A 27,866-nucleotide genomic window follows, 5' to 3' on the forward strand; every position below is an offset into this window, starting at 1 on the left:
CATGCTTCAATTTTCACATTACATAACATCTAGCCATCCTTCTAGTCCTGCCTCACTGCCTTACTCCATAATCTAGGCCCTCAGTACCTAGGTAAATGAATCCATTCATCTTTGGAATTCCTGCCCTAGGGTCCAACCTAATTAACTGGTGGCTCAGTGTGCAAACTAGCTCACTTAGCTGGCCCTACTCTCTGGAAAAGAGTAAAAAATAGTACTACTGTTAATTCTATTCACCAGGCCATGCTTTGCCTTTATATCTAGCCATAGAATCATCCATCCATACCCTTTAACCATCTACCTCCCTCCCATCCCAGTCTTCTACCTCGTACTCTGGACATGTAATCAAACTGATAGCACCATTACTATTACTTCTGGAAAGGATAGGCCAGTTAACATTATGCAATAATTCACTATCTCTGTGGCTTGTCAGACAAAAACTCCCTTTCCTGGCCACCACTACCTCGTAAGTACTGTCTTCCCCTACTAGAATGCAATCTTGAGTACAAGATCTGTCTGTTGTTTTTTTTTTTTAAATATCTGTATCTCTAACCCTTAGTACAATGCTTGGCACACAATTAGTACTTAACTACTTTTTTCATCCTTTCATTCATCTATTATAGTATCAAAACAATGAGACCTGTATCAATGGAGGAAACCCATCAATGATATCATGTATCTTTAAATAATAAAGTGTACTAGATAAATATACATTGGAGATATAAGGAGAACTTTGTGTTTAAGCTATTGGATGGTAATCATATTTTACAAACTAAAAATAAACACACATGGTCTTACAAAGGAAATATGCTCTGAAAACTACACTCTTCTAGAGATTGGGTTCCTTCCAGAAAATCTGAGACAAATGGTCTCAGCAGTTATTGGCTACTCTACCAAGACATACTAATTGCTATAGTCAAAAGATTCCGCATTCAAAATGTTCTTGAATTGTGTGAGTAAAAGTTATTTAGGGAAGGAAAACTATTAATAAGGTACATTACAAAATACAGGAGTATTTAAAAAAACAATCAAAAAAGAAAGTCATCCAGTATGATGGGGGAATAAAAAAACAAAACAAAACAAAAACTTTAGGTTCCAAAATTTGGAAATAAAACAAGAAAATTTTTCATAGAATACTTTCCTTAATAAATTTTAATAAAGGATATCTATTTCTTTATTAAAGTACTTACCTTGTTTTCTTTACAGTGATGTTGCTGCTGAGTTTTTCTAATCGACATTCTCCAGTATCATGGTTAATAATCAAAATACATTCTTTTAGGTAAGGTTTCTTTGAGCCTTTGAAAACAGATACTGGTGGTGTTGAGCCCTATTTGAAAATTTTTAACTAGTTAATGAACATTTACTTAGAATTTATCACTAATTTTAGAATTAGAAATAACCTTAAACATATCCCTCTTTTAATCATTTCCTATTTATCCTGTATATAGCTTGTTTTGTATATATTTGTTTGCATGTTGTCTCCCCATTTGATGGAAAGCTCCTTGAGGACAAGGACTATCTTTTGCTTCTTTTATTATCCTTAGAATTTAGCACAGTGCTTGGCACATGGTAGTTGCTTAATGTTCTTTGATCAATTGATTGGTCATATCTAGTTTGATCCCTGAATTCTAGAGATGAAAAAACTTTCAACTTTAAAGGCCCAGAATTTCACCAAACTTAACTCTTTCATGCATTTAAACTTTTTATTTTTCCTGTTTTTCTAAATTCTAGAGCCCCATGGTGAGAATCCATGACATTCATATAATTTAAATTGCAGGTAACCCAAAGGATAATGGAGAGATTATCATAGATATTAATAGGCTATAACATATTATCAACAATGGCATTAAGAAGTTAGGTAAAATATCACCAAGGGGAAAGTGACAAATAACATATTGAGAGCCCAAATATTTATTGGTACCCAAAGAATGTTAAAAAGCCTAAAAAGAAGATTTCTAGTATTTGGGGCAAATCTTCAATGAAGGATATATGGGAGGATATGATTAAGAATCTCATAGGATAAGAAGGCATATATGGGTTATGATCAGCACTGACAGAGAGAATATTCACATGGACAAGATCACTGACTTCATCTTACCAAGGGACTTTGTCAAATCATAAAAGAAATAATATTTTAGTTGTACAGATGAATAGAAATGGATGTCAAAATAAACTTGCGACAATGATAATAATTACTGATGACTATAACAGCACTATTAAAATCTAAGTTGGTGGACCTCCTTTACTGACAGAAATCAGAGGTCCTTGAAACATAAAATTCAAATAGGAAAAAGAGACATTATACAGATTATGCTACTGGGGAGGGGGGAGGATATATTAGTACAATGCCAATTATTACCAATAGGAAATAATATATTTATTTTAAGGTCCTTTGGATGCTTAAGTAGAACGAAATGATTTAAGAAGACAGTACAGGGCCAGCTAGGTGGCGCAATGGATAAAGCACCAGCCCTGGATTCAGGAGGACCTGAGTTCAAATCCAGCCTCAGACACTTGACACTTACTAGCTGTATGACCCTAGGCAAGTCACTTAGCCCTCATTGCCTTGCCCCCCCCCCACAAAAAAAAAACAGTTCAAAAGATGCTTGATTTCACTCATAAGGACAAGGTGAAGAAATAATTGTGAAACTTTATTTCTCTCATGTACATTCCATAGTCTTCTAAAAATGAATTTGCTTCCTTCCCTAAATTTAGTACCATTCTAAATCTTGAACATTGGCTACTGCCTATTTATTCTTTAAAGTAGCTGAATTAATACAAATGGAGAAATTACCCAGAGAACTCCTCCCAAACATATGGAAGTCAGGCCATGCTTCCATAATGACTCATTTCTAACTATAATATGGACTGCAGTTCTAGGATGGTAAGAATATTTTTCTAAAGTTTGTGGCAGACAATAGTTACAATTTTTAAAAATACATCGAATTCTCTGCCAAACTATATCAAAAGGCAACTGTGGCAAAGTGCTTTGACAAGGGGTAGACTAATGTTGTTCAGTTGTTTCCGTCATGTCTGACTTTTTATGAACCCATGTTCAGGGGGGTTTTCTTGGCAAAGATACTGGACTGGTTTTTGATTTCCTTCTCCAGTTCATTTTGTAAAATGATAATGAAACTGAAGCAAACAGGGTTAAGTGACTTGCTCAGGTTCACACAGCTGGTAAATATCTGAGTCAAAATTTGAACTCAGTTCTTCCTTATTCCAGACCTTACAGTCTTATCTACTACACCATCCAGCTGCTCCAGATGGACTAAATTTGCTTACTTTCCAAGTAATAGTAGGAATCATCTGGCTTCTGCAGGAGTAGGGGGGTGTGCAGGGGTGCTCTTCATTAAGGAGCTTTACAGGGTATGATATCTGATATCCAAATAGTGTTTTATACCATGCAACACTTTTATGCCTTTTATGACCATTATCCAACTTGATTCTCACTATTACCCTAGTGAGGAAGATAGGGCATCTACTATCAACAATAAAAAGCCTAGAGTTCAGGGGCAGCTAGGTGGTGCAGTGGATAGAGCACCGACCCTGGATTCAGAAGGACCTGAGTTCAAATCTGGCCTCAGACACTTGACACTTACTAGCTGTGTGACCCTGGGCAAGTCACTTAACCCCAGTTGCCTCAACAAAAAAAAAAAAAACAACAAAAAAAACATGAACCCACAAAACAAAACCAAGAGTTCACAACATGGGCTTATCCAAGGTCACACAACTTGAGTGAGAACTAGAACCATAATGTCTAATCCACCATATTTTCAATTATGGCAATCATATGAAAAAGGTTAACAATGATCTATTCATATTCCCTCACCTAGTATTCTCATTGTGATGAACAGTGAATGACCAGGATCACTAAGTAAGTAGTCTTCAGCTGGGCAAAACAGTGATACCCAGTGGCCTACATGGGGAACAAACCTGTAACATTTTTCTGACTAGTACAAATCTACAACACAGCAAACTATTGGAGAGGCTGTAAATGTGGCAAAATGAACTATAAGAGCATACCTGAAAGTACTGAATAGTATATACTATTATACTAATGTAAGGTAATACTGTTTAGGATGATTAAATTTTTAAAACTTCTGGGTCTTAGAAAATTACCAGCTCATGGGAAGATGCTCATTTTTTTTCCAGAAAGAATATCAATTCCTCACATTTTCTAGGGTGAATGAGGACTTTGGAAAGGGTTTATTTAAAGGGGTACTTTCATGATGGGGGGAAAATGCATCGACTATTGAAGAATATACCTTCTCTTCTTTATTTCTCATGACTGTCCTAGGACTGTCTCAAGGTATATTATTATTATTATTATTATTATTAATTTTTTTTTTAGTGAGGCAATTGGGGTTAAGTGACTTGCCCAGGGTCACACAGCTAGTAAGTGTTAAGTGTCTGAGGCCGGATTTGAACCCAGGTACTCCTGACTCCAGGGCCGGTGCTCTATCCACTGTGCCACCTAGCTGCCCCGCCAAGGTATATTATTAATATTTTACTAAGATGGCCTAGTCTGCATCTTCAAGAAATAGAAATGTGAATAAGTCTCCGATGTCTTGGCTAAACCTCTCACAAGACTTGATGCTTTATACTGAATTGGCTCCTATATGTCTACATCAGACCACAGTCTTGGAGTTTATATTAGAGGTTCCTATAGAGAAGTTGAAACAATGTTAGTAAGCTTAGCAAGTAATACAATGGAAGTAGAATAGTAGGTGAGAGGTGTATTAAGGAGGGTTTTCCAGAATTATGTGCTTCCATTCTTCTAACTATATCAACATACATATCAGCCTATGTTATTCAAATGATGATTATTCAGGATTCCTCAAAGGGCTGACTAAACTGTGGGATTCTTGAGGGAAAGGATCTAGTCTTAAATAATGGTCTATCTCCCCTAGCACTTAGTACACCACTTAATAAATGTATGCTGCAGTGTATTCCTGGGGTTATTTCCTTATTTCCACTGAAAATGGTCTATTTTTAAGTGTCTTTATACACACATACAGATCTATTCAGAAACACGCCAGTCATGTTAAACTCCCAAATGAATATATCCTAGCTGATAGAATCAATTACATTTAGCAGTTTGGTTTTTTTTTTGTTTTTTTTTGTTTTTTTTTAGGGAGGCAATTGGGGTTAAGTGACTTGCCTAGGGTCACACAGCTAGTAAGTGTCAAGTGTCTGAGGCCGGATTTGAACTCAGGTACTCCTGACTCCAGGGCCGGTGCTCTATCCACTGCGCCATCTAGCTGCCCCTACATTTAGCAGTTTTAACATAGATTTTTTTTTTTTTAAGTGAGGCAATCGGGGTTAAGTGACTTGCCCAAGGTCACACAGCTAGTAAGTGTTAAGTGTCTGAGGCCGGATTTGAACTCAGGTACTCCTGACTCCAGGGCCGGTGCTCTATCCACTGCGCCACCTAGCTGCCCCCTTAACATAGATTTTTAAAGCCTCTCCTCCATCCTTCCCATGGCTGACATGCTTGAAGATGTAGATGAGAAAAAGAAAGATAAAGAGAGAAAGGAGAGAAATGGAGAGAACTTCAGTAAGTCTAGAACAATAAAATTTTGTGTACATTTAAAGTGTGGTCATTTTAAATTAAAAGTCAGTTTTAACTGTGTTCATTTTAATTTGCAGACAATGTGGCATAGGGTGAAAAGATCTCCTTTTAGAGTCAGGCAAATCCAGTGTTATTCAAGGCAAGTTACAACTTGTCTGAGACTCAGTTTTTTCAACTGTAAATTGGGGATAAGAATATGCCTATAGTACCTCTATCATAGGGCTGTTGTGAAAACCAAACAAGAATATATATAAAGTACTTTGCAAACCTTAAAGCACTATGTTAAGTTATAAAGCACAACAAAAATCCTTAATGTTAGCTACTTAAATAGTTAAGTCTCTTCCAGTTACTTATTCATGTATTTTATTGAAAGCATTATTTTATATGGATGAAATAGCATTGCTTATCATTAATAGATATGCCATAATCACATTAGAAAATTCAAAATTATAAGTAAGAGGGTTTTTAATCCTTCCCCAGAAGTACAAATGACCCAGATTTTCACAACATGCTATGATGTCTTTCTATGCAAGTATGCTGATATATCTTTATCCCTCTAAAATGTACATTCACTTAAAAGGACAGTACCACTGTAAATCAGGAAGATTATATAGGTCTCTGGTTTGGAAGTGGGATTTACCACTGCAATGAACTATTTGATGCCCTAGAAACCCTGAATGCTTTCCACTAGGAGGCCTCAATCCCAAGATGGCACATTAAGTCCAGAGGACTATATAGAATCCTGGGAAGGTGGTGGAGAAGGAGGGAGCTGTTTATCTCGGCTGTTTATAGTTCTAGGCATAAGTCACTGTTGCTGATGTTGTTGAGTTAAATATAGCATCTTCTATTTTCAATATTTTGTTAGCCTGAGTGCTTGCCTGAGAACTAAAGGTTTTTCACTTTTCTTTGTCACAGAGATGTGGACAGGCTAAATTCTAGTGTTCTCAAGGGAAATTTCAGGCGAGTCAAAAAGATTTATGATTAATGAGAATTCTCCCCAGACTAAACTCATTCAGTATACATAAATGTTCAGTTCTGGGCCATGGGTTAAACTGTGCTACAGCCAGGTCTCCTAGACAGATGAATCTATTCATTTTTTGAGTACATTTCTGAATAAGCAAGGAAAAAAGCCTTTTCAGTATATGGAGAGAACAGACACAAAAGGCTTTCACTGAACATTCAGGAACATAACAGGAAATGAAATAAATACCTATTCTACTCTCAATCTATGTTAGCAGGTTTTATGCTCCTCCCTCAAGCAGTATCTGGAATCTACTGGGTTAGCAGGTCCTCATATGAAAAGAAAATAACACATTCTTGTGCGTAGTTGGAGGAAGAAGGGAAAAAACCTAGGAAACATCCTGTATCAGGTCTGTGGCTTCTCCTTGATCTCTGCTGCTTTAAGTTAGAGATAAAACTCTTAAGGAAAGTGAGGATACTTTACATCAAATAGACAATTTAGAAATATTTATTGGTTGGTATTTAGAAGAAATATTCTCAATATGGGAATCCTTGTTCTTCTGGTGGGGACAGTAAAGGACAATAATTCAATCTATATAAAATCTTTCTTCCTTTGTCTCTATCTCTATCTCTGTCTGTCTCTGTCTCTCTGTCTCTGTCTCTGTCTGTCTCTGTCTCTGTCTGTCTCTGTCTCTCTGTCTCTGTCTCTCTCTGTCTCTCTGTCTCTCTCTGTCTCTCTGTCTCTCTCTCACATACACACCCACACACACAGAGGAAGAATTTAAAAGAACAATCCATTGTCAAGAATACAATTTGAGACTAGTCTAGCATGGCAGGGGTTGTTACCAACTGAAGGCTTTTCAGTCACTGAAGAATTGGGTTGGTAGGCTCCGGACAATCTTTAATGGATATAATAAGATAATGACCTTTCCTTCTTTGCACCTTACACAGTACTTTGCTTATATATTTCTTATGTTTAGAGTTTATCTGCCTGTGCCATGTCCCCTTACAAGATTATAAGCCAAATGAGGTTAGAATTGGGAAATCACAGTGGGCACGCGATAAATATTTGCTGAATTAAACTAAATTGAAATAGTGTCATACTAATACACAAATTTCAACATTATATTTTCTTTTTTTTTTTTTTTAATTTTAGCAGGGCAATGAGGGTTAAGTGACTTGCCCAGGGTCACACAGCTAGTAAGTGTCTGAGGCCACATTTGAACTCAGGTACTCCTGAATCCAGGGCCGGTGCTTTATCCACTGCGCCACCTAGCTGCCCCCAACATTATATTTTCAATTTCTCCTTAGGACAACTTAAAAGGGAACACAAAGTAAAAAAAAAAAACAAAAACAAAAACCAACCAACAACCATGAAACATTAACTAAAGTTTTTTTTTTCTTTTTTTTTATCCATTGGGAAGACATTGAAATGGAGAGGGATCTAGGAATAGGATTGTCTCCCCGCCCCCATCAAAAAAAAAAAAGAAAGAAAAAGAAAGAAAAGAAAAGTGTCATTGAAGCAGTTTTTAATGCAGAGAAGGCCAAAAGAAATCACAGACAAGCAAGATAGTTTTGAAAATTACATGTTAAATTTATTATATACTTCAAAAAGAAAAGCATGGTATATATATATGAAATGGATACATAATTTCAAATACAATCTGCTTTTTTTTGTTCAACTGTGTATATGGATGTACACATTTTATTTGCTGTTAAATTCAGAATTTTTAAAAAGAAAAAAACCCTGAAATACAGGCAAACTATAGCCTATTCTTGGCTTTGCAGAATGCAACATTCTATCAAAAAATCTTCTTTAGCTATTTTTCAGAAAAAAGGTAAATGGATTTCTAGAAGGATTTAGGTACAGTTCTACCTGGCAACAACTAAATAGATTAAACTTTTAAGGATTCTTTTTACGCACAAGATTATATAATTATTTCAAACTAATACTATGTGCTGCTAAAAATCTTAGAACTATTAAACAGTTCATATTAAAGAGAACTAAAATTTTGTGTGTGTGAAATTTTTCAATCTCTTAGACTCAAAATTTTAATTTTCTTTAAGTTCTAATTCAGACTATACTTCCCCATTTAAACATTCTTTTATTTTAAGTGGATGACAATACTTACCTCTATATTTGGTAGTGTTATTGTCACCTGTTCACCTTTGCCAACTTCAAGATCTCCTTCACAAGAGGTATCAATAGATGCAGGTTTAAAGTCATCTAAAAATAAACAATAACACTGATTCGACAACTTGTAAAAACCAGTAACAATATCAAAAGGCAGACATGTTTCAGAAGTATTGAATAAGTTTTAATAACCTCAGGAATTAAAAAAACCTTCAATCTAACTTGTTTCTCTATATGCAGTTAAGAAAAGACTATATGAGGCATACCATTTTTAATATTTTAATTTAATATTCTAAATTATTTTATCTAGTTAAAGGTCAAACTTATGGTTTTGCGCTTCTAAAAATCATGGAAAATAATTTTATAATGTTTCCATTGCTTGGAAAAGTTGATATATGTAATACTTTATACACAATATAGCTAATCTGTAGCAAAGTCCCTATTTATTTATTTATTTATCCTAAGGGTAATAAGATTTATTATAGTTAAAATCTGTTATATTACTGCCACTTTTCCCCATTTATTTAGAATTTTATTTCTTCCCAAATTACATGTAAAAATTAATTTTAACATCGATTTTTAAAACTTTGTGTTCCAAATTCTCTTCCTTCCTCCCTTCCTACTCCCCTTAAGAACTCAAGCAATTCAATATAAGTTACACATGTGTAGTCATGAAAAACATTTCCAACTTAGGTTGTGAAAGAAAACAGACAAAAAAAACTTTAGAAAAAAGAATAAACAAAAAATTATGCTTCAGTCTGTATTCAGGTATTATCAGTTCTTTCTCTGTAGATGAAATGCATTTTTCATAAGCCCTACAGAGTTGTCTTGGATAATTGCATTGCTGAAAATAACTAAGTCCTTCATAGCAGATCATCTTATAATATTGCTGTTATTTTGTATACAGTAAATTTCACTTTGTATCAGCTCATGTAAGACTTTCCAGGTTTTTCTGATAGCATCTTGCTCATCATTTCTTATAGCACAATAGTGTTCCATCATAATCTCATCCCACAATTTGTTCAACAATTCCCCAATTGATAGGCATCTCCCCAATTTCAAATTCAACTTTTGGGGGGTTTTGCCTATTTTTGGATACCAACCTAGTAGTATATTACTAGATCAAAGAGGATGCATAGTTATATAGCCCTTTGGCCATAGCTCCAAATTGCTCTAGAGAATGTTTAAATCAGTTTACAACTTTACTAAGAGTGTATTAATGTCTCATTTTCCCCATATCCCCTACAACATTTATCATTTTCCTCTGCTGTCCTATTATCCAATCCAATAGGTATGAGGTAGTACCCAGAATTATTTTGATCTGAATCTCTCCAATCAATAGTGACTTAGAGAATTTTTTTTTCATATTGATATATGTAGCTTGGATTATTTCATCTGAAAACTTCATGTCTTTTGATCATTTATCAATTGGGGAATGGCTCTTATTTTAACAAATTTGACTCAGTTCTCTATGTGTTTGAGAAGTGAGGCCTATCAAAGAAACTTGCTTCAAATTTTTTTCCAGTTACTATTGCTAACTGTATTTCCCTCCATCCTATTCCCTCTTCATGACATTTACTCTATTTTCTATCTTTTTTCACCCTATCCCTCCTCCAAAGTGTTTTGTTCCTGGCTGCCCCCTCCCCCAATCTGTCCTCCCTTCTTTCACACCCCCTCCCCCCAATCTGCCCTCCCTTCTTTCACACGTCTCCATCCCCTTCCCCTCCTACTTTCCTGCAGGGTAAGATAGATGACTATACCCAATTGAATGTGTATGTTATTCCCTCTTTGAGTCAATTCTTATGAGAATAAGGCACCTCCCTCATCTTCCCCTCCACCCCATAAGCTTTTTCTTGCTTCTTTTATGTGAGATACTTTGCCCCATTCCACCTCTCCTTTTACCTTTCTCCTCTAGCTTGTTGGTCATGTGACCCAGATTTCATGGGGACTGGAAGAATAAGAGGTGGTGAAAGTTTCTTTTTTTGTTTGTTTGTTTTTTGAGGTTTTTTTTTTTTTTGCAAGGCAATGGGGGTTAAGTGACTTGCCCAGGGTCACATAGTTAGTAAGTGTCAAGTGTCTGAGGCCGGATTTGAACTAAGGTACTCCTGAATCCAGGGCCGATGCTTTATCCACTGTGCCACCTAGCTGCCCCTGTGGGAGTTTCTTAAGCAAGGACTTAAGCACATATCCTTAGGAATACTGGGAATTAACAATTATGTTTCAAGTGTTAGGGCATTATTACTGTTGGGCTGAGAGGTGGTAGGTTCATGACTAAGGTACAGGTCCTGAGTGAGTCCAGTAATTAAAAGAAGTGATAACTAATACGTACTTTGGGCAAATACTTATTTTGGACAAATCACTTAACATGAGAACTTTAGTTTCCCCATTTATAGTCCAGAGGAGAAACATGACTTACCTCATCAATATGACATGGAAACCTTAAAGCACCAAATAAATATAACAAGATGTATATCCTTCTGTCAGTCCTGCTTTTTATTTCCACTATAAACACATAAAGCTTTACACATCACACTGATGAAGTCACTTGCTTCTGCCCAGGTTATTTCTCCTCCTAATGTGTAACAAAATAGTCTACATCTTCTCCCCCATTGCCTAGTCCTTAAACATCAAAATCTTTTCATGTTTTCAAATAATTTTTTACTAGAAGTATGGAAGGGAAACAGCAGGTATAAATCCATTGCCTTCATTCTTACACATGTGCTGCTGAATGAAGCTGGAAAAAATTATGAAACCATCAGTCCACTACAAATTTAGGTTACCTAACCTAACTGATCCCTCACTGTTGCCAGGCAATTCTTTTACACACTCATTATTGCCTTCACCATAGCAGTTTCCCCAAACATTTTCATCTCTCTTCAAGCATTCCATGACTACCCCTTCCCCCACTTACTTAGCTAAGAGGAAAAAAATTTTCTTGAAGAAAAAATAATGAGGCTATTCACTGAGAGTTCCTTCTTTTTCCTTTCTCATTTCACATCACCCAAATGATTTCTGCTACCATCTTCCTTTTTACCCCTTTCTCACATGAAGACATGGCTCTTCTCCTTGCCAAGGAAAACCCCTCTACCTGTACAAGTGTTATATATTATCTTCTGCAGAAGACTGCCCCCTTTACCATTCCCATTCTCACTTATTTCTCTCTCAGTCTACTGGTTCCTTCCCTACTGCCTACAAACATGCCCATGTTTCTCTCATCCTAAAAACTCTTCACTTGATCCATCCATCCCCACTATCATCCCTTATGTCTCCTCCCTTTTTTTGCCTAAACTCCTTGAAAAAGCTGCCTATGGCAGGTGTGTCTTCTCCTTTCTTCTCACTCTCTTAACTCTCTATAGAATTAAACTCCTCTCTCCAAAGTTACTCACAATTTCTTAGCTGTCCAATCTAATGGCCTTTCCTCAAACCTTATTCTTGACTTCCCTGAAGCCTTTGATATGGATGATCACACTCTTTTCCTTGATACTTTCTTCTGTCTAAATTTCTATGACATTTCTCCAGGTTCTCTTCCTATGTGTTTGACCATTCTTCAGATTCCTTGCTGGATTTTCACACCTTTCAAGTCTAGGAATTCCCCCAGGGGCTTGTCCTGGGCCCTCTTTGCTTATTCCTTTATATTATTTCACTTAGTGATCTCCTCAGCTCTCATGTATTAAATTATCATCTCTATGTTGATGATTCTAAAATCTTATTCAGCCTTAACCTTCCTGATGACCTCCATGGAGTCTTGCATCTTAAACTTGCTATTAGACATCTCAGATTGGTTGCCTCATAGCCATCTTTAATTGAACTCCTTATGTCAAAAATTGAACTCCTTATCTTTCCCTCCAAAACCCCAACTCTTCCAAACTTCCCTATTACTGTTGAGAGCACCACCATCCTCTCCATCTGCCATGCTTGGAATCCAATTGCCATCCTCAATTCCTCACTCTCAGTCACTTCTCAAAACCCATCTTTTGCCGAGGCCTATTAATTTTACCTTCATGATGGCTCTCACATACAACACCTCTTTCTTCCTTCTGATACTGCCACCACCCTGGTGCAGGCTCTAATTACTTCATGCCAGGACTATTGCAATGGATAGCTTGATGGTTGGTCTCTCTGCCTCAAATTTCTCCTCATTCCATTAGATTCTCCACTTAAAATAGATCTTTCTAAAGCACAAGTCTGATTTTGTCACACACCACACCTCCCTCCCCCACCCCACGGACCAATTTAATAAACTCTGATGATTCCCTATTACCTCTAAGATCAAATATAAAATCCTTTGACAACATGCAAATAAATAACTATGTACAAACAAGCTATATACAGATTTTGACTTTTAATACCTTTTGTAACCTGGCCCCTTCCAACCTCTCCAGTTTTCTTACACCTTCCACCCCACCCCCTTCCACATACTTATCCATACTCTGTGACCAAGTGATATGGGCCTCTTTCCTGTTCCTTGAATGAGATACTCTTCTCTCAACACCTCTCTGGGAATTTTCACCAGCTATCTTCCACGGAAGGAATGCTCTCCCTCCTTACTTCTGCTTTCTGGCTTCCTTCAAGTTTCAGCTAAAATCCCACCTTCTACAGGAAATTTTTCCTGATCCCTCTTAATTCTAGTGCCTTCCTTATGCTGATTGTTTTTGATTTATCCTGTATATAGCTTGTTTGTACATAGTTATTTATTTGCATTTTGTCTCCCCCATTAGATTGGGAATCTGAGAACAAGGATTGCCTTTTGCCTTTCTTTGCATCCCCAGTGCTGAACCCAGTGCCCAGAACACAGTAGGTTCTTAGTAAATGTTTATTTACCTACAGACTGATTTTACTCTAATATAGCAGGTGACTTCTTTTTTCCTTTTATAGGTGCTAAGTAAGAAAGCTTCACATAGATGGTAATGTTACATCTATAAGGAATGTTCATCTATATTTTAGAGAAAATCAGAATTTATTCTAAATTATTTTATACAGATACCTAAGGTAGATCTGGAGGGAGGAATACTGGGAGAAGTGAAGCGAAGCGAAGTGAAGAGAAGGAAATAGATGGGGGCTTAGTTAATAGTAGTAGTACTAAAGGTATCTCATTGGGTGTCTGTACTCCCCTCTTCCTCATTCTTTATGCCTAGGCCTACCATTGCAGAATCCACCACACATGAGTATTTAACAAGGCAGGAAGCTAGGATGGGAGGACAATTCAGATGGTGCTCTTGTGCTTCCTGTGACTACATCTATTATGTGAACCACCAGAGCATTTAATACAATTCTATAATCAGTTGCTCAAATGTTGTGCAGTCCTAGTCTCTAATTGTTTCATACACTGTTCCTCTAATGAGATTACAGTTTTCAGCAGAGTATTTCTTCTTCCTTTTGTATCCTTCAAGTTGCTATGCTGACCATATATACTCAATAAGCATTTATCAACTAAAATGACACACTGGAAAGCTCACTATTTTTCTGATAATGGCCATGAGCCAATGTGAGAGAATAAAACTGTTTTCTTATGATGTTGAACTCAAAATGTCAGGGATATATTCAAATATCACTTGTTTTCCTTAATGCCCCATTCTAAGTTTATTAAAACCCTTCTGTTCTGAAGAAAAAGAGTTGTTTAAAGAGACATGTGGATTCACAGGGATTTGACCAACTTAGAATTTTAAATGATACCTATAGATAATGGGAAGGCAGGTTATAAAAGAGACATTCTTTTTAAGAAAAGTGTCAGGAGCACCAAAGTTTAGCTAATGGAAAACAAAATAATGCCTTTTAAAAGCCATTTTGGGGGCAGCTAGGTGGCGCAGTGGATAGAGCACTAGCCTTGGAGTCGGGAGTACCTGAGTTCAAATCCAGCCTCAGACACTTAACACTTACTAGCTGTGTGACCCTGGGCAAGTCACTTAACCCCAATTGCCTCACTAAAAAAAAAAGCCATTTTGGAAGCAAGAAAAAGGTCAAAGTAGTAATAAGATCATTATTAATGGCAAATGAGATAACAGATGACAGTAAAGAAAAATTCTTGATTCTATTAAAGGGATGATTTATGAACATAAAAAAAAAAAGTAGTGGGGGCAGCTAGGTGGCACAGTTGATAAAGCACTGGCCCTGGATTCAGAAGGACCCAAGTTCAAATCCAGCATCAGACACTTGACACTAGCTGTGTGACCCTGGGCAAGTCACTTAACCCTCATTGCCCTGCTAAAATTAAAAAAAAAAAAAAAAGTAGTAATTGGGGCAGCTAGGTGGCGAAGTGGATAGAGCACTGGCCCTGGATTCAGGAGGACCTGAGTTCAAATTCGGCCTCAGACACTTAATACTTACTAGCTGTGTGACCCTGGGCAAGTCACTTAACCCCAATTGCCTCACAAAAAAAGAAATTTTTTTAAAAAGTAGTAATTACCAAGAGCCAGTATGGCTTTAAAAAGAACAGGCCATGCCAAACTAATCTAATTTCCTTTTCTCCTAGTATTTCAAGGATGGTAGATTAGGGGTATGCATAAGATGCTAGGAGAATTCTGTAAATACAGAAGTAGTTGAATTACAGAGCCCAGAGAGGTGTTAATGAGTTGATAACAACTTGGAGAAGTATCTAGTGGATAACCCCATGGATTTGTCCTTGGCCCTGTGCAGTTCATTTCTATAGATGACAAGGATGAACACATGGAAGTGACATGAGTTGGCAGAAAACAAGAAGGAAGCATGGTTGTTTAGCACAGAATTTGTTCTCTCCATATTATAGAGAACAACACCTGACAGCTTGAAAAACTTGTCATATCAAAGAGAAATTGGATTTGTTCTGCTTGAACCTGGAGTGCACAATTAGGAATAGCAGATGTTTCTACTTTAGAAAGGAAGATGATACAGGTTCAGTGTAAGAAAACAAAATCTCCCTAAAAATTAGAGTTTAGGATTTATCTAGTAGAAGAATGAGCTGTGTGACTCCCTCTTCATTGGTTTTCAAGAAGAGGCTCAATGAATGACCAATTGTCAGGGACATTCTCAACTGGATTCCTATTCAAGTATAGTTTGGACTAGGTGACCTTAGAGATTCCTTCGAATTCTAGATTTCATGGTTCTATAACTTGTAATAAATCCTCTGAACCTACCTAACCTGTACTCTTCATCAACAACTTAATACTTTCTTTGGCTCTTGTACAAGGTGTACTTTTTATTTGATCTAAAACCACCTGCTCATGCCTACCATTCCAGTGTGTTATGATTTTATGAACTTCAATCATATCTCATGGTGAAACATTTCCAAACTAAAACGTTCTAAGTCCTTACCCTCAAACAGAAGTCCTATCACCCACCTGATTGTTTTGGTATCTTCTTCAGCTCTATTAAATTTTTTTCTTTCAGTTTGGCCACCATGCCTACACCTCCCTCATTTTCAAATAAGGGAAACCAAGAAAGAGGAAGAGAAAAGAGAAAAGGAAGATAAAGAGAAAGAAAAAGAAAACACCCAGTTTCTTGGGGGAGGCAAGAGCCACTCTAGTACCCAACAAACATAAAGCCCGTTCATTAGTGTTTCTGCCTCCTGTGCAGAAAGATTTCCAAGTATTTCTTTTTCATAGCAAATACTTTTGAATCAAGTTCCAAAATATGTGTATGTACTCTAGAACAGATAGTATTCATAAAGGCGATCTTTTTTAAACTCTTGAAATTCTACTTTCCACAAAGTGAACTCTTACTAAATATTGTTTATGAAGGAATACAAATGGAAATCTTTCGACTGTCCTTACAAGAGCCATCTGGTTGAGGTGGGGGGTGAGGGTGTTAGAGGGAGGGAAAAGAAAACAAGGCATGGACAAGAGGTCAAGAAGTGCGATTCCTCCTTCCACCCGCCGCATCCCCCCTCCCCCATACCAGCATGGCACCAGCTGCCTTGCAAACGGTTCCAGGTTCGCTTAATCTTTGATTAGATCCCTTCTTTCTATATCAGATAGACCTGTCTGTCCGTCGCACAACTGCCTCTTCATCCCTGGAACAGGCAGGAGCCTCCTCCTGTCACTCACCTGGGCTCTGTCAACTTGTCACCGCCTGTCACTCAACCCCTCCCCACCCCCTCGGCTTCTCTTATATTCCTCGGGCCTCTCAGCCTCAATAAATACCTTGGCCCCGGGCCCCACTGCGGGGTGGACGAGGCAGAGGAGGCAGGGGTGAGGTGGGGACATCTGTGAGAGAGACCCCGGGGATTGCGCAGAGCCACTTGTGAGGAGAAACCACAATGGGGCCGGTAGAGAAGGCGAGGTATATAGACCCTTCTTGCCCCACTCACAACGCACGGTGTGGAAGGCGCTGCGCGGATGCTTCTCGAAACTCTCTCCCAACTTCAGCACCCGCTCCCGGCTGTCAAAGTACGGCGCCCCCACCGGCCCATTCATCCTCCTCCGCCGCGATTAGACAGCACGCCACCTGCCACCTAGACCCGTAGCCGCAGCCTACCCGTCGCTTACTGCCGGCTCCCAGTTACACGCCGGTCTGGGCGCGGGGCGGAGCCCCTAACGGACCAATGGAGAGCCGCGGCGGCGCGGATTGGCTGTTGCTTGACAACCCGTGGGGCATGGGGGTGTGGCCGTGGGAGCTTTGAGTGGAACCGCCGTAGGGTTTTCGGTCCGGGAGCGCCCGCCTCTGGTTTGCGCAGCCGTCGTTCGCCAGTGAATCTTGGTGGGGGGAGGGATTCGTCATTGGGCCGCTGGGCCTGGCGCCCCTCGCTTTGACGTGAGCGACCGCAGGCGCAGCCGCTGCCGCAGGTGGTCGTCTCTTGGTGAGGTAACGGTCGCCGTAAGTTCTAAAGCTGGGGCGAGGGTGGGGGAAGGGGCGAGAGGCACGCGGAGGGATACCAGGAGCTACGTGATCTGACCCATCGGCGGAAGGATTTTCGGCTCGAATCCAGTGAAGGGGCTGTTTACGCCGCGTGGCATAGTTCTTACCCTGAGGGGGCCGAGGGATCCCTGACGCTAACTGCAAAGGCGGAGCTTGGAGCCCAGTGAGGGCCTTAATTACTCAGCTAATAGACAAATGGTGGACCTGGGGTTAGTACCCAGGTCTGGCTGGCCTTCCAGTGTCCCTTCCCACTTCAGCGCCAAATTTCCTCTCCTTCCCCGATTATGGAGCAGATTCCCTGGGAGTTTTGGAGGAGAGGCGCCTTGGTTACCTGGGCAACCCTTATCCCAGCACTTTGTGCGCTGAACAAAAGGGAAGGGGCGGGGCAGGAGAAACAAGCGTTTATTAAATGCCAACTGTATGCCAGGCACTTTATTAAAAGCTGCGGAGTAGGTGCTGTTATGTTCATTTTACAGTTTCGGAAACTGGTTAAGTGACTTGCCCAGGATCACACAGTTAGTGTCCGAGGCCGGATTTGAACTCAAGTATTTTTTGATTACGGGCCCAACCTTCTTTCAGTGTTGCCGTCTGACTAGCGTTTTAAGGACCTCCTTCCCTGTTCCTCTCTCCTTGTTTTTTCCCCCCATTCCACTTTTACTTCTCCTTTTCCTCCACCCTTCAGAAAACCGATATTTTATTTATTTATTTATTTTTTTAGTGAGGCAATTGGGGTTAAGTGACTTGCCCAGGGTCCCACAGCTAGTAAGTGTTAAGTGTCTGAGGCCGGATTTGAACTCAGGTACTCCTGATTCCAGGGCCGGTGCTCCATTCACTGCGCCACCTCACTGCCCCGAAAATTGATATTTTAAAGCTGGTAAATTAGTTTATTTGAACTATGGGCTGTCCTATGCGGTTGCAGTTAAGTGGGGCACTTGAGTCAGAAAGCCTCGCCTTCAAAACCAGTTCGCAGTCATTTAACCCTCTCTCAGCCTCAGTTTCCTTGATCTGTGAAATAGGTATAATGATAATAGCACCTACTTCTCAGGGTTGTGATGAAATATTTGTTAAGCACCCTTCAAACTTTAAAGCACCGTGTAAATGCTAAATGAATTCACAGAATTAAGTCACAGTAATCATATGGAGGCATCGGGGTCCATACTGTGGGGCATTAGTTTCTATAAAAAACAAAGGCGTGGACTTTTGAAGTAAATAATACTGGGTGCCAGGGGATGATGGTAAAAGTCTTTAATCCTAAAGAAACTAAAACATTTGCCCATCTTGAGATTGTGTCAGTAAGTCTTTTTTATAGCTTTATTCCCTTTGGAAGCACATATGATGGAAAGAGCACTGAATATGAAATCAGGAGACTCCAGTTCTAGGCCTAGCTACAGATATCCAGCAGTGTGATTTACAGGGAAATTTCTTTAATCTCTTGAAGGAGTCAGGTGGCAAAGTGGTAGAGAGCTGGAGTCCTAAAGATGTAGATTCAAATGTGGACTCACATACTAGAACATATCTAGTTCTTTGACCCTGGCCAAATCATTTAACTAATTTCTGCCTCAGTTTCTTTATCTGTAAAATAATAGCACCTACCTCCCTAGGTGGTTGTGAGGATAATATGAAATAATATTTGTAAATTTCTTTGTAAACCTTAAAAACCACACAAATGTTAGTTAGCATTTATTATCTCTTCTACCCCTCAGTGCCTTTATCAGTAAAATGAAAAGGCTGGACTGGATTAGCTCTATGGTCTCTTCCAGCAGCAAAATGTTTTTATTTTGTCATCGCTTTAGACCAGAGCAGATTAGAAACAGTAAATCAGAGGAGGTTCTGCTGCTGCAAAAGAGAGGCACCCTGACAAAAATAAAAACTAGTTGTAAGGGAAGAAACACACTACAAAAACTATAGTATTTCATTACAGGATAGTATAGCTGATACTTATAACAATGCTGAATCATAAATATTAGTTTGAATTATGTTTAATGTGTTATAAATGCTAAATTAAAATAAGTTTGGGGTACTTAAAAGGTATCTGGAAAATTCATTTACACAGAATACTTCATTTCCCACTTTTAATGTTAGGAAATGAAGTGTTTCAGTAAATAAGAGTTATACCTGTGGCACAATGGAGGTGGGGTGTGGGGGAAGTTTCAGCTATGGTAAGCTACCTAAAGTGGGGGGAAAGAGTTTGTATCTTGCTCAACAGTCATATACTTATAGGTATAGAAAAAAATTTAAACTATTCAAAATGTAGTTTCATATCTTAAATATTTACATTTAACAGTTTCAGATATTACTTCAGAGAACAGTCACATTCTCTTCAGATTTGTTTCAGAAAAAAGTCCTGAGGCTTTTTTCACTTCCTGGTGAGTTATGTTCCAGGTGATTTGAGGTAATTTGACCTCCTGATAAATGTGGATATTACTGTAGTTGGAAAAAAATGGTATCATATGAAACCTTTTTATTTTATGTGATTGTGCCAACTGTTTGCATTCTTTTAGGACTTTGTTTTTTTAACTGTGTTGTCTCCATGACCAAATAAAATATAAGGTGCTTAGTCTAATCACTTAATTGTCTGAACTTCAATTCAAAAGATCTATGGTGGACTAGAACATGGAATCTTACCATAAGCTGCTACTTAGTCCAAATATAGCTAGTTATTATGGGTTGTCTTTTGAAAGAAAAATGAAGTCTATGAAAGCATAACATTTAAATGTTATTTGAAATAACATGGAGAATGAGAAGAGATGGTAGATTTTATTGAATCCAACCAAGTTAAATTGTGGTTTTTATATCAGTAAATTGCCATGAGAATATTATAAGTAATATGATAAATTATATCATATCATTTTATATGATATAATTTTATATGAAGAGAGGGGGGAAGAGAACAAACACTATGGGCCAGGCACTGTACTAAATGTTTTAGAAATATTATTTGATCTTATCTAAAATCTGGTCAGCAATACTCAGTAATGTTTTCCCCCACAAAACTCATTGCCATTTGCTTAAACCCTCATATAGAGGTTTACATATGCATATATACTTTTCACAATTCAGTAATAAGTAGCTTTGATTTTTGATACAATATTCAAAAGAATTATTATTTTCCTAGATTGATTTTGTAGTTTCATCAGAGAGCTCAGTCACGAATTTTATTTGCCAAAGCTAATTCAAATCAACGTTTCTTGAATCGTTGAGAAATGAAGCATCCTTGTTCAGCAGACTAATAACTTTTGCTAGAAGGGTTGATTTCTCTATTAGAACAAATAATCATTGTCAAAAACAACTGATGTTCTGTTTGACACAATTAACATATATCAAAGCATCATAAGACTTAAAGCTAAAACGGTACTTAGAATTAATTTAGTTCATCCTCTTTTTAGGAAAGTAAGGCTTTCCCAAATTGAAGTGACTTGCTTTTACCTCTCTCTCTCCCCCTCCCCCTATACAAAGTAGTAAGTGGCAAGCCTGGAATTAGAACCCAGGTCATCTGACTCCAAGCACTTTTTCCATTTATAGGGTTTTTGTTCCCAGTATAAATTCTTTATTCATTAAAATGGCCTCTTTGACTGAAGGCTTTCCCATTTCATTACATTTATAAGGTTTCTTGTACCAATTCTCTAATGAAGAATAAGATTTCATTCTTGTTAAAGGCCTTCCCACATTTGTTACATTCATAAGGCTTCTTTTATGTATGAATTCTCTGATGATAAAAGATATCTTGTGGCTGGAACTCTTCCACATTTCCACAGATTAAGTGATATAAGGCAATATGGGAGATTGGAAATCTGATGACTTTATACAGAAAGACAAGGTGAACATACGTTTCCTTCTTTTGGTTTTAACTATAGTTGTGTCTGTTCTGAACTTGGTCAGTGGAACTATATGCGAGACCTGCTAAGCCATGTAGTGACCACTGCCTAAACCTGGCCAGGTGAACTACCTTATTCTTTTTTTTTTTTTTAGTGAGGCAATTGGGGTTAAGTGACTTGCCCAGGGTCACACAGCTAGTAAGTGTTTAAGTGTCTGAGGCCGGATTTGAACTCAGGTACTCCTGACTCCAGGGCCGGTACTCTATCCACTTGTAACGATTGGAATGACGCCACCTGCTGGATACTTACTGTAGAAGAGTTCTGCCCATGAAGCGAAGGTCTTTGAGGGCAAGACCAGGAGTCTTTTCTTTGGCGGGGAGGAAGTGACGCAGACTAGTGGGAGGAGGAAGGAAGAGACTGGCGCTGACTCTGGCTCTCTTTCCTGAGGACGCTGGCGGAGAAGGGAGCTAGAAATGTGCTCTCCCTTTAATAGATAGGAATCTAGGCCTTTCTCTCTCTCTTTACCAAATTCTTATTCTCCTTAATAAATGCTTAAAAGTCTAACTCTTGCTAAAGCTTGTAATTGATTGGCGACCACTCATTAGATATTTTAGACAGACTAGCAAGAATTTTAGCCCTTAACACACTGCACCACTTAGCTGCCCCGACTACCTTATTCTTAACAACCAATATGCTGAACTCCCCACTGGACGGTTCTGATTGGCCATCAGCCAATTAGGGAACCCCTGAACAATTGCATGTGACCTATATCACTCTCTAGGGCACATGACTAAGGGTAGTCTAAATAAAAAAGGACCTCCGTAGTTGACTGAGCATGTAATGCTGGAAGTTTCACATACCTATGGTTTCTAATTTGCAGGGACTTTAATAGGGATTCTCCTTACTAATGGAAACTTTAGTTATTTAGTGTTTATTATCTTTAATAAAGTTTTTTTTTTTGCTACCATGCCATACATGGTACTTGTCCAGATTCTTGCTCCCACAATTTCAATAGTATAGTTTTTCCCCAGCTGATACCTTCGGAATCACAGGGATAATAGATATCATGGAGATAATAGAACTAGAAGGTAATTAGAGCTCTGACTCTAGATCTGGCATTTTTCTACAATGCCAGTCTACATATGGACTTTTGAATTTTTAATTGTTGATGTTACAAATGTGAAATGTTAGTAAATACCTATCATCTCCATTTAAAATATTTTTTCTTTTTCTTTTTTTTCTTTCTTTCTTTTTTTTTTTGGTGAGGCATTTGGGGTTAAGTGACTTGCCCAGGGTCACACAGCTAGTAAGTGTTAAGTGTCTGAGGCCGGATTTGAATTCAGATCCTCCTGAATCCAGGGCCGGCGCTCTATCTACTGTGCCACCTAGCTGCCCCTCCATTTAAAATATTTTAATAATATAGTGTGATAAGTCTCTAACTGGCCTGTATTATTTATCTGTTTTATTAAAAATTAACTAGTGGGAAATGGAATCAATCACTATGGACCCAAGGATATTGTCTCTAGCTGCTGAGGTTACAGAAAGCCCTGAACAGAATGTTCCTGTTATACTGTTGAAATTAAAAGGTAAGGAAACTTTTCTATGGTCATTGTACAACATATATTTGATTGGTGAAAACATAGGATCAACTTCCAAAGATATTTTGGAAAGTTTTATTTTAATCATCTAATTTTGAACTGTAGATATATAGCTAACTCTGACAGTTGTTCCAGGGCACATTTGGATTTTCTTCCTTATAAATAACTCAGTGGCCGAACAAGGTACCAAACTATATATTTTTCTTCAAATCCTTATAATCTAGACCTTTCAAAACAGGGTTAATATTGTGTATCTTTGAACGAGCTATGATGTTTTCCAATATATTTTAAAGTTGTGTAACGATTGGAATGACGCCACTTGCTGGAGACTTACTGTAGAAGAGTTCCACCCATGAAGTGAAGGTCTTTGAGGGCAAGACCAGGAGTCTTTTCTTTGGCATCAGGAAGTGACGTTGGGTAGTGGGAGGAAGAAGGAAGAGAGTAGCGCTCGGTCTGACACTCTTTCCTTTGGACTCTGGTGGAGAGCGGAGCTAGAAATGTGCTCTCCCTTTAATAGATAGGAATCTAGGCCTTTTTCTCTCTCTTTACCAAATTCTTATTCTCCTTAATAAATGCTTAAAAGTCTAACTCTTGCTAAAGCTTATAATTTATTGGCGACCACTCATTAGATATTTTAGACAGTTTAGCTAGAATTTTAGCCCTTAACAGTTGTTATTATTAAACAGTTTAAAAAAAAAAAACTATGGTATAACTCAATATAGCTTTGTTTCCTTTTGCCTCAGAAATTTTAAACAGTGCCCCTTTGGGAAGCTCAGAGTTAAAGAAGATTAAGCAGAACATATATTGCTATGACCTCATTCAGTATTGCCTATTGGTCCTTAGAAAAGATGGAAGCAAAATCCAAGGTGGTTGGATGACTATTTCCCAACTTGCACATATATTAAGGTAAAGATGAAGAAATGAATCAAGAGTTAATTCTTATTCTTATTTCCCTTTTCATTTTGGAATCTTTGTTATATTTTTTCTTTAGTATTTTATTATCCCCTAATTACATGTAAAAAATTTTTAACATTAATTTTCAAAACTTTGAGTTCCAAATTTTTACCTCCCTTCACTACCACCCCAATTGAGAAGGCAAACATTTCCATATTAGTCATGTTGTAAAAGAAAACAGACAAAAAAAACCTCAAGAAAATTAAAGAAAGTTTAAAAAAGAATTATGCTTCTATCTGTATTCAGACACTTTCAGTTCTTTCTTTGGGAATGAATAGTATTTTTCATCATAAGTCCTTCTGAGTTCTTTTGGATCATTGTATTGCTGAGAATAGCTAAGTCATTCACATGGTATCATCTTACAATGTTGCTGTCACTTGGTACACAGTACATTTCACTTTGCATCATCTCATGTAAGTCTTTCCAGGTTTTTCTGAGAGCATCCTGCTCATCATTTCTTCTAGAACATATTACAATTTGTTCAGCCATTTCCCAATTGGTGGGTATCTTCTCAACTTCCAATTCTTTGTCACCAGAAAAGAGCTGTTATAAATATTTTCAGGTCCTTTTCCTTTTTGTTTTTCATTTCTTTTTGCATGCAGACCTAGTAGTGGTATTGCTAGGTTAAAGAGCATGCATGATTTTATAGCCCTTAGGATATATTTTCAAATTGCTCTTTAGAATGGTTGAATCAGTTTACAACTCCACCAACAGTGCATTAATGTCTTATTTTCTCCATATCCCCTCCAATATTTGTCATTTTCCTTTTCTGTTCCATTAGCCAATCTAATAAGGATTGAGGTATTACCCCAGAATTTTTTTGATTTGCATCTCTGCATCCAATAGTGAGTTAGAGCATTTTTTTCCATATGGCTATAGATACCTTTGATTGCTTCATCCTAAAACTGTTCATATTTTTTGGTCATATATCAACTGGGGAATGATTTGTATTCAGAGAAACTTGCTTCAAATTTTTTTTGACAGTTGCTATTGCCAAATGTATTTCCCTCTATTCTTCCCCACCCCTGTTTATTCTATTCTTGCTCTCCTTTTACTCTTTCCCTCCTCAAAAGTGTTTTACTTCTGACTATCTCTCTTCAATCTGCCCTCCCTTCTATCATTCCATCCCCACCATTCCCCCCCCCACTTTTCTTATTCCCTTCCCCTCCTACTTTCCTGCAGGATAAGATAGATTTCCATAACCAATTGAGTATGTATGCTATTCTCTCTTTGAGCCAGTTCTGATAAGAGTAAGGTTCATTCACTCCCCCTCCCTTTAAAAGCTTTTCCTTGCCTCTTTTATGTGAATTAATTTACCCCATTCTACCTCTCCCTTTCCTTCTCTCCCAGTGCATTCCTTTCTCATTTGTTTATTTGTATTTTACATATCATCCTTTTATTTTAAAAAAATTTAGATATCATCCCTTCATTTTCAACTCACACCTGTGCCTCTGTCTATATATATATACTCCTTCCAATTGTGCTAATAATGAGAAAGTTCTTAGGAGTTACAAGTATCATCTTCCTATGTAGGAATGTTAACAGTTTAACCTTATTAAATTCCCTTATGGTTTCCTTTTCTTAATTACTTTTTTATGCTTCTCTTGAGTCTTGCATTAAGTCAGATTTTCTATTCAGTTGTCATCTTTTCATTAAGGATGCCTGAAAGTCCTCTCTTTCACTGAATGCCCATTTTTTCCTCTAAAGGAATTATACACAGTTTTTCTGGGTAGGTGATTCTTGGTTGTAATCCCAGTTCCTTTGCCCTCTGGAATATCATGTTCCAAGCCCTCCATTCTTTTAATGTAGAAACTGCTAAATTTAATGTTATCCTGACTGTGGCTTCATGATACTTGAATTTTTATTTCTGGCTGCTTGTAATATTTTCTTCTTGACCTGGGAGCTCTGGAATTTGGCTATAATATTCCTGGGAGTTTTCATTTTGGGATCTCTTTCAGCAAGTGATCAGTACATTCTTTAATTGTCTATTTGACCCCCTGGTTCTAGAATATAAGGGCAGTTTTCCTTGATGATTTCTTTCTTTTCTTTTCTTTTTTTTTTTTTTTTTGGTGAGGCAATTGGGGTTAAGTGACTTGCCTAGGGTCACACAGCTAGTAAGTGTTAAAGTGATAAGTGTCTGAGGCCAGATTTGAACTCAGGTCCTCCTGACTCCAAGGCCAATACTCTATCCGTTGTGCCACCTAGCTGCCCCGATGATTTCTTGAAAGATGGTGTACAGGTTCTTTTTTTTTTTTTTTTTTGACCATGGCTTCCAGGTAGTCCAATAATTTTTAAATTATCTATCCTGGATCTATTTTCTAGGTCATTTTTCCAGTGAGATAGTTCACATTGTCTTCTATTTTTTCATTTTTTTTTTTGGTTTTGTTTTATTGCTTCTTGACTTCTCATAAAGTCACTAGCTTCCATTTGTTCATTTCTAATTGTTAAGGAATTATATTCTTCAGTGAGCTTTTGTACTTCCTTTTCCATTTGGCCAGTTCTACTTTTTTTTTTTTTTTAGTGAGGCAATTGGGTTTAAGTGACTTGCCCAGGGTCAGACAGCTAGTAAGTGTTAAATGTCTGAGGCCGGATTTGAACTCAGGTACTCCTGACTCCAGGGCCAGTGCTCTATCCACTGTGCCACCTAGCTGCCCCCAGTTCTACTTTTTAAGGAGTTATTTTTTCTTCAGTGAATTTTTTTCTCCTTTACTAAGTTGTTGACTTTTTTTTTCATGATTTCCCTACATCACTCTCATTTCTCTTCCCAATTTTTACTCTATCTTTCTTACTTGATTTTCAAAATCCTTTCTGAGTTCTTTCATAGCCTGAGACCAATTCATAGTTTTCTTGGAGGCTTTGGATGTAGAAGCTTTGACTTTGTTATCTTCTGCTGAGTGTATGTTTTGCTCTTCTTTGTCCCCATAGTAACTTTCTGTGGTCAGGATTTTTTATGTTGTTTGCTCATTTTCCCAGCCTATTTCTTGACTTTTAACTCTTTGCTAAAGTAGGGCTCTGCTTTCAGGGTGGAGGATGCACTGTCCCAAGATTTAGGGGTTTTATGCAGCTGTTTTCAGAGATACCTCTAGAAACCTTTCTGTTCTTCCAAGATGGTATGATCTAAGGAAAGGTTACTACTCTCCTGGCCTGTGCTGTGGTCTGTGAGAGAGACCACAAGTACTCTTTACTATCCTAGAACTGTGAGGAGGGTCCTCATTCCACTGAGGCTCCAAGCTTTGGTGTGCTAGCGTTCCTCCTCGCCCTGGGACTCCCTCTTCAGGACTGCAACCTGGAACCAAGTATGTGCAAAGCAAAACAATCCTGTCTCAGTACTAGCAAAGAGACCCCTGTAATCTTCTTCTGACCAGTAGTTCAACCCTCTTACCTTTTGTGGTCTGAGAGCTCCAGAAGCAGCAGCTGCTGCAACTGATTCAGTGGCTCCCAAGGCCTGCTTTTGGTTTCCTGAGGCCAAGTCTGTGCTGATGTGGCCTGTGCTGGACTGTGTTCCACTCTCACTCTTTTCTGCTGACCTAAGTTGTCTTTGGCTGGAACATTATTCCACCCTGTCCTTTTGTGGGTTCTGCTGCTCTAGGAATTGTCTTATGGCATTATTTAAAGGTATTTGGAGGAACTTTGGGGAGAGCTATGGGGAGATACTGCCTTTCTTCTGCCATCTTGGCTCTGCCCCACCCCTTATATTCTTATAAGAAAACTTCATTAGCTGGTGTGTTGGAGAATTGGGAGTTATTTGTACTGTGATTTTCCTTGTTTTCCTCCTGAGACTCATAAATGAATGAAAGAGTAGTGATTTAGATATGTAAATCAGTATTGCTTATAAAACCCTTAGGAAATCAGAGATCTAGCTAGCTCCTCTCCATCCCAAACAAAATAGGATGAAATGTTAAATATCTAACTTCCTATGCTAACTCCAGCATTCTGTTGTCTTTAACATCAATTCCTCTTACTAGGTTGAAGATGTACATGATAGGGGTCATCAGAAATGCCAA

At 38.1% G+C, this 27,866-nt stretch overlaps 2 protein-coding genes across 6 annotated transcripts in view; one reads left to right on the top strand and one right to left on the bottom strand.

Moving 5' to 3' along the window:
• Positions 1 to 17,146, bottom strand: part of EAF2 (ELL associated factor 2) — a 46,011-nt gene extending 28,865 nt beyond the window's left edge. The window contains exons 1-3 of the mRNA XM_043990416.1: positions 16,948 to 17,146; positions 8,665 to 8,759; positions 1,188 to 1,324 (exon numbers count right to left, since the gene is read on the bottom strand). Of these exons, the coding sequence (XP_043846351.1) occupies positions 1,188 to 1,324; positions 8,665 to 8,759; positions 16,948 to 17,053 (338 nt within the window). The 5' untranslated portion in view covers positions 17,054 to 17,146. The remainder of the gene's footprint in view (positions 1 to 1,187; positions 1,325 to 8,664; positions 8,760 to 16,947) is intronic.
• A 109-nt stretch (positions 17,147 to 17,255) lies between these two features.
• Positions 17,256 to 27,866, top strand: part of IQCB1 (IQ motif containing B1) — a 69,822-nt gene continuing 59,211 nt past the window's right edge. The window contains exons 1-4 of one of the 5 annotated variants that reach the window (XM_043990413.1): positions 17,256 to 17,453; positions 19,780 to 19,861; positions 22,791 to 22,896; positions 23,652 to 23,814. In XM_043990413.1, the coding sequence (XP_043846348.1) occupies positions 22,797 to 22,896; positions 23,652 to 23,814 (263 nt within the window). In that variant the 5' untranslated portion in view covers positions 17,256 to 17,453; positions 19,780 to 19,861; positions 22,791 to 22,796. The remainder of the gene's footprint in view (positions 17,454 to 19,779; positions 19,862 to 22,790; positions 22,897 to 23,651; positions 23,815 to 27,866) is intronic. The other 4 variants (XM_043990411.1, XM_043990414.1, XM_043990412.1 and 1 more) reach the window with 4 other exon arrangements.

The sequence above is a fragment of the Dromiciops gliroides genome, chromosome 3 (assembly GCF_019393635.1).
Source record: "Dromiciops gliroides isolate mDroGli1 chromosome 3, mDroGli1.pri, whole genome shotgun sequence".
NCBI lineage: Eukaryota > Metazoa > Chordata > Mammalia > Microbiotheria > Microbiotheriidae > Dromiciops > Dromiciops gliroides.